Below are 7501 nucleotides of genomic sequence, written 5' to 3'. Positions count from 1 at the left end.
AGTGAAAGCAGGCAACACTCTGGTTTGGAGCAATTGTGTGTCTTTGAACACAGAGCCGCAAAGTTCACCTCAAAAATCAATATCCTTTCATATTACCAATTAACATTTTAAAATTAAGTTATTGGAGCTCCAATCATTCCCTGTAGCTGACAGAAATCTCTCTGCAAAGCTACATGTAAAACCAGAAGCTCCCTTCTCTGACATACAGCTATTGTTGGATGATTTCATTACCTATAATTTATTATATATATCTTTAATTATTAACTGCAATATCCCCAGACTTCTGGCAGCAGCTCTGGGGAACTTCCAAGGCTTGGAAAGAAAAATCCAAAGGCACCAAAAAGAAGGGTCTAGACACATTAAAAAGCTCCATTATTTTTCCCACCAAAAAAAAAAAAAAAACAGCCCTAAAAAAAAAAAGAAAAAAGGCAGCGGCATAGGAGCAGCGAAGTTTTCCTTTCATCTGCTCTCTCTCCTCTTGGCATGAGTGCCCACCAGCGCTGAGCGCTTCCCTGCTCTCGTCCTCCTGCTCCATCCGCTGCCGCAAACCCCGACAGCGGGGAGCGGGTCCCGCTCCGCGCGTGCGGAGCGGAGCTCGCAAGACGCGGAGCCCTCCGCCCGAGCGCCCCCCCGCGGGGGGGGGGGGAGGCCTGCCCGGCCGCGTCCCCCCGCTCCGCAGCTGCTCAGCACATGCAGATACGACCTGCCACCTTCATTAATAATAATTGGTATTTAATAATCTCAGCCGCAGCCACGTGAACGACGGGCTGCAGCGGCCGTGCCCCCCCGCCCCGCGCAAAACCCGGGGCAGTGACCTTGCCTGTCCCTCTCACCCTCCTCCCGCCGCACAAACTTCCGCGCCGCTGCGCGTCCGCGGATGTGCGAGCGGAAGAAATGGAAGGGGGGGTGGGGGAAACCCCCCAAATCACCAAACAAAAAACCCTGTCGCTTTCGCGGTGGCTGTGACCGCCGGCGCTGCAGTGCGCGCTGGAATCCGCGGGCGGCTCCGCGGGGCGGCGCGGAACGGGACGCGCGCGGCAGCTCCCCGTCCGCGGCGGCGCGGGCGGCGGGGGGGGGGGGGGCGCGCACGGCGCATGTCCGCCCGCGCCGCGCCGCGCCGCCACTAGACGCTCCCCCCCGCCGCCAAACTCACCACCATCTTCTGCATGTGCAACATTCGCAGCCGGACAGAAACCGCTCCCCGGCGATGGAGACTGCGGGAAAAATCCGTCGCGGCGGGATGGCTTGCTGAAACGGCAGCGGCAGCCCGGAGAGAGGCAGAGCGCGAGAGAATAGCAAACAAATACTAAAACAGAACAAACAAAAAAAAAAAAAAGAAAAAAAAAAGAAAAAGAAAGGAGGAAACCTCTCTTTTTCTCCCCCTTCCTCTTTTTTTTTTTTTTTTTTTTTTTTTTTTTAATTCTTGGTTTTGTTTGTAGCCACCTCGTCCTCAATGCCTCTCTGAGCAGCATCTAGCGAGCGAGCGGGAGAAGGCGAGACAGAGAGGCAAAAGAGAAGATGAGGATAATTTGCAGACAGCTTGTCTTGTTGTTTTCTGGCTTTTGGGGACTAGCAATGGGAGCTTTTCCTAGCAGTGTGCAAATAGGTAAGCGCTGCATTGGGCTGTGTGCGTGTGTCCAGGGGTTCAATCCTTTGGAAAGTGAGTTGGAAAGGAGGCTCTGAAGGCAGTTTGCAGATTTCTCTTCCACCGCTCATCCCATTTCCCTGCCTTCACGAAAATACCCTCGTGTATTTGTGTATGTATGCCCCCGTGAGTGTGTGTAGCCATACATACGGGTGTGCGTTCGCGTGCGGCCGGGAGGATGCTTGTCTTTCGCAGCACTCGTTCCCGCTGCGGGGCGTGTGGGCTCGGGAGGGGGAGAAGGGGTTCGGGGCTGATGCCCCTTGGCTGCCTCAGCCCCCTCCGGCACCCCCCTTCTGCCTGGCTCCCGGAGGGATGGCGAGTTCTGTGCACCGGAGGTTGCGGTAGCCGGCAGGGCTGGGGGGTAAAAGGCAACGCTGCCCTTCTTTCCCTTCGCGCGGTTGGAAAGTTGAGGATTTTGTAGGTCTCTCCCTGTAGTCCTGTGCCCCATCCTCACCCCTTTGCCGTCGCCTCCTGCTTCCCTCCTTTCGGACGTGTTTCGGATGGGACGCAGCTATCTGAATTCCTTCCAGCTCAGCTCCATCACTGCATCATTTCTCGTGGACTTGTAAAGATGCTGCTAATAAGGCTGAGCTGCTCCCTGCCTGCACATGGCTGCAGAGGAGCAAAGTTCATTATATTCCTGTTCAGTGCAGATTATCCTACACTGAGTTGGTATGTTCTTTTTTTTTAATCTAGAAAGCATCGTTCGCTTTAATCAGCCCGCCACTTAATGTAAGAGGCTGTTGAGTAGCTGATTTACCAGTGTGTTCGGAATCAGGGAGATGGAGGCTAAACACTTTAAAAGGTCACTGTAATCATGACAAATCTGGGTATTTATGTATGAAAGGCTAGAAACTGAGAAGTCAGGAAAGAAGCATGAATGCATCGGGGAGGTTAAAATCGATTGAGGACAGTGATTTAAAGGCAGCAGTTGTGATTATGATTAGTTCCTTATCCATTAAAGTCTTAGGACTTGCCTTACTGTGCAGCTTTGGGAGAGACAGTCGCTTGATGTTACAAGGTAGTAAGTAGCTTGCAAATAATTCACCTTGTTTCCTTTGCTTTTTGCTTTTTTCCTGTTTTTTGTAGGTGGTCTCTTCATCAGGAACACAGATCAGGAATATACTGCTTTTCGATTAGCAATTTTTCTTCATAACACCAGCCCCAATGCATCTGAAGCACCTTTTAATTTGGTTCCTCATGTAGACAACATTGAAACAGCTAACAGCTTCGCTGTAACAAATGCCTGTAAGTAAACATGTCATTGATCTGACCACCTTATGAGTAAATTGCAGTGGAAATAATAGGAAGCCACATTATTATCTTGCATTGGAAATATATCAGTAAGTCTGTCTTCAGTATAGATACCCTTTGCAGAAAAGCAGAAGGGGCAGCAATCCTTGTTAGTTTCTAACTGGAGCAAAATCCCTTCTCCTGTCTTCTGCTGGCTAACCTGATGTGACATTTACTTTAGTGTTATTACTATAGTTTCTTGCTTTCTGGTTTCTATGGAGATGAATTTTGTTGTAAAGAAAAATTATGAATGTCTTGGTCAGTCCGTAAACCCCACAATTACTCTTGTTCACTTTTGAGTACGGTATACCTTGTGTGTATTTCAAAAATAATATATATATATTTGTGCTCACAAATGCTTTTCTAATGGCTGGAAAGGAGGCAGGGAAGCAGTGGTGTGCAGGATAATATATCTGAGTTGGTTGACGCTGCAGTTGATCTGGTGATGTCACTTGAGGCAGCCCTGCTCTTATATTCTAGGTTGTAAATGTCTCTTACCATCTCGTAATGCATACATCCTGTGGATATGTCTCTATGCATCCATACATTGGTGCCAAATCAAGTTAGTATCTGATCTACTTGATTTCACAGACCACCTCAACTGGAACAAATACTCTCTTCGTACTATATATTTTGTACACACACACACCCGCATGCACACAGATGCACAAACACCATAAGAGGAAAACAGGGAAAGAAATGCCCTTACCGAATGAGGTAACATTTACTTTCTTCTTTTTTTTTTTTTTCTTCTTAAAGTATAATTAGCTGAACTTCCTACATTTAGATCACCTCAGGGGTCTTTAAGCTTCGTTAAAACACATGCTAGATACTGGTTAATCTCCAAAAGAGGCAAAGCATTGTTTCTATTTATCTTCATGTATGTCAGGCTTATAAAAAGGAATTAATGTTATTATGTAAGACAGTGGGATATAGCGTGGCAAAGCTGAAGACTGTAGTAGCATTACTACTTTGATGTTTGTATTTCAGGACTCTATAGGTTTTCCTCTGTGGCCTTTAAGTTTTCGAATCCCTCCTCTTCATTTAAGAGTGAATTGCCTCTGGAAGTACATGCTCTAAGCAACATTGCTGAGCGAGTTTAAAATAGAAACATACTGGAGAAAGTCTTACGCTTCATCGTGCCTTTAAAATAAATACTATTATTTCTCTCCACTTTCTCACAGCAATCTCTATGGCACTGTTTAATATGTGACATACAATGTACTGTGCAGTTCTCATGTATAATTTATTGAATGTTTGCTAAATTTATTTATACGAGTCTTTGGTACTCCAAGTTTCAGATGACCTTGCCACCTTATTTAACAGGAAAAGCTGCTGAGCTGCCAAAATGGCTCCATTCATTTTATGCAGGAAAGATTGATGTCCCATTAAGTGTGAATTCTATATTAAGCAATGTATTAGTTGTGTTTAGCGTGAAAATCAATATCAAATTCCATAAGGAGAAAACATTTCAAAAGGTGCTTTGAAACTGGAAGGAATCAGATCTATACAGGTGTAGTTCATTGAGAAAATATTACAATGCATGTCAGCTTTTGCAGGCACTGATTATATATTCCATGAAGACAAATGACATATCTTTTTTAAACTTTCATTTTTAGTGAAAGAGGAGGGGACTAAAGTTTTTGTATATTGAAATCAGTAATTTTAGGTGAAGTCAATTATTTGAGATTCTGCCTACGCATCCAGTTCTACCAAATAATTTCTGACGCTGTTGTTACTTTTTGGATTAAGGGTATTGCACAGTATTTTCCGTTCAAACATTAGTGAATTAATTCTGATTTGCATAAATTTAGAATAATCTAAAATTGAACTGCTCTGTGTAAGACTTAACACCATAGATTCAAATAGGGTTTGCCCAAAACTTTCCTCATTTAGACTATTCACAGCAGATTCTTCTCTCTCATTCCAAGCACCTTAGGTTGTTTACCTTGCATTGTTTTAACTGAGAAAAACCTGTCCCTTTATATTTGCTGTCATTTATAGAAATAGTGATTCATAACCTGATCCTTTTTTTTTTTTTTTAAACTGAGCCCAGTTTCAGTTCCAAAGAGTTTAATGACTCAGAGATGATGAATCTTTACAGTATGGGGGGAGTCAGAGAAAGAGGGGGAACATAAATGTATATGTTTATGTGTGTGTATGCTCATAATTCTGTACATGTCTCTATTAAATAGGCGTAATCCTAGAAGCCTTATTTAGGTCTGTACTTCCCACTTAAACCAACATGTATTTTTGCATTAGTCCAAGTTTGTATTTATTTCACATTTTGCAGTCTTGTGTCAATAATCCGACCGCTGCTTCTTTTTTTAAACATTTTAATACTGAAGAATATTTTTTAAACAACAAATCTTCTTCTAATGAAACGTAGGCAAACTGAATGAACATATCGTGTCTCCCTTAAGCTAAATATGAGCAGAGTCCTGCAAAAATCAATTGTCTGATAGCTGGAGGACACCGGCTTCCATGTGATTGAATTTAGTGGCTTGACAGAGGCTTCTAAAGCACAGATGTGTGAGATTTTCTAACCTAATTAAAGAACCCCCACCATCAGCTCTGAATTAAGTGATTTCATGGCCATATGAAATGATAACTCTTTGCTGAACTGCTGTGAAACAGTGGCTTTGGATCTTGCTATTTGTGTAGAAATTACTGAGCTCACACGTCCCCGAATATACAGTACAAAAGCCTTAGAGCTGCTGGACTGAAATGAATATTCATGTGAGTTCAAGCATAACACTCTGAGACATGACCAGTTACTTCTATTTCTGTTTCCACTTGCTGCAGAGCTTACTTGTGAAGATTCAGGGCCTGGCCACTTGTATGTGTTAGGGATAGTAAACAGACTGTTTCAGAGAATTAGGGATGGCATATTAGTAGGTAACTCACTGCAACACTGGAATAACTTGATTTTTTTTTTCTTTTCACTAGATAAAAACATATAACCACATGTTCACCCAGGAGTACTTTTGGAACTGCAATAATTTTGTATATTCAGTTTAATATCTATCTTCTAATGGTTATCGTATGCATTTTTGTTTTCTTTTAAACAGTCCCAGAACATTAGTATTTTTGTTCTAAATTGTGAATACATATGAAACAGGTTTTTTAAGCACATAGACTCTGTTGTATGTTTGCAAAATTGATCTGATCTATATCAGTTTGAAAATAGACCTCTTTCTTACCCCCTCCCATTTGCGTGTTTTATTTAAACTCTGTTCATTTCTTTTGCACTACATACATTATTCAGAGAATCTCTCTTACTGACAGAGAGAGCTGAAATTATTGCTAAACATGAGTAGTACAAGATTCTTACTCATCAGAACACAGTACACCAGAGCTGAAACATTTGACTAATGGCATACATTGGTTTGCACATTATAAGCAGGAAATTTTGCTTGTGATTGGAAAGCTACCTTCAGCTTGATTTCAGATGTTGGAGCAATGCATTGATTTTTGGAGAGGATTATATATATTTATTCTTTAGCTGAATGCAAAATAATTTTCTCCACTCCATGAACCATCTGTATTACAGAGGTATATCTCAGCAATACAGTCAACATTGAACCTGCTTGCATACTTTTGAGAGGCAGCTCTGTAATTTTACAAAGAACTATTTGGTTTTCAGCTCTTCTCTTGTGGTTGAGAATTTTTCTGTTGAAGTTTCAAAAATCCTTAACGTATAACCAGTCTTGCAGTTCATGTACAGGATTAGGCTAAATGGGGAAGAAAAGAGATCGATTTGAGTCTTTCATCAGTGTTTCATACTAAAAGTAAAGCTTTTCCCTTTCAGTCTGTTTGACATGTGTATTCTGAGATGAATGTATTCCTAATAAGTGTAATTTGGGGTAAACCAGACCCTCCTGTTGTTTCATCTTGTCCGTAATTCAGTTCTTACCAGACTTTAATCCCAGTAGATACAAAACCCCAGAAATACAACTTTGTTTATTACACGCCTCATGGATCAGAAGAAGAAAAGCCCACTGGGATTAAAAATTTCATAACTTGGAATAACTTTCCTCTTTTTCCAAGAGTTAGTCTCTTTGATTTTTATGCCCTATGGACTCATGTGGGGTTGATGACCTGAAATTGGAGGGCCTGGTTTTGCCTCACCAGCATGAGCGCAGTTTCTGGGTGAGATCCACCGAGCTCAAGGTCAGCCCTGAGGATGGACAGGAACCTCACTCGTCACCCTGCCCTCACTGGGGGTCTGTCTCTGGGCTTGTGATTGCTAGTGAGGGGAGAGCAGTGTCATTTTGAAGTTAACTTTTCTGCTGAGACATCCCGAAAGCTGGGGAAATAGACTCCAATGTAGTATTGCCTTTATACTGTGACTTCATTTTACTTACCGCAGTTCAGCTTTGATTTGCTAAGCTTCATCATAATGGGATTTTCATTAAATTTGGTTATTAATTCTGCTTTATAATTACAACTCAATTTAGCAACAGGAGTGTAACCTTAGTTTAATAATCAGTGTCATTTAAAACCATGGTGTTCTTTGTTTAGAATGTGAGGTTTCGTACAGCTGAATGGTATTTTGCTGTC

General features: G+C 42.4%; 1 protein-coding gene across 9 annotated transcripts in view; it reads left to right on the top strand.

Annotated features, from left to right (window-relative positions):
• The first annotated feature begins 1191 nt into the window (after window positions 1–1191).
• The window catches only part of GRIA4 (glutamate ionotropic receptor AMPA type subunit 4), a 242059-nt gene continuing 235749 nt past the window's right edge, over window positions 1192–7501 (top strand). For all 9 annotated transcript variants that reach the window (XM_074816152.1, XM_074816151.1, XM_074816158.1 and 6 more), the window contains exons 1-2: window positions 1192–1606; window positions 2735–2893. In XM_074816152.1, coding sequence (XP_074672253.1) covers window positions 1519–1606; window positions 2735–2893 — 247 coding nt within the window. In that variant the 5' untranslated portion in view covers window positions 1192–1518. The remainder of the gene's footprint in view (window positions 1607–2734; window positions 2894–7501) is intronic.

This window comes from Strix aluco, chromosome 2 (genome assembly GCF_031877795.1).
Source record: "Strix aluco isolate bStrAlu1 chromosome 2, bStrAlu1.hap1, whole genome shotgun sequence".
Taxonomy (NCBI): Eukaryota; Metazoa; Chordata; class Aves; order Strigiformes; family Strigidae; genus Strix; species Strix aluco.
Note: the sequence above shows the minus strand (reverse complement) of the source record. Positions and strands in the feature narration are given on the sequence as shown.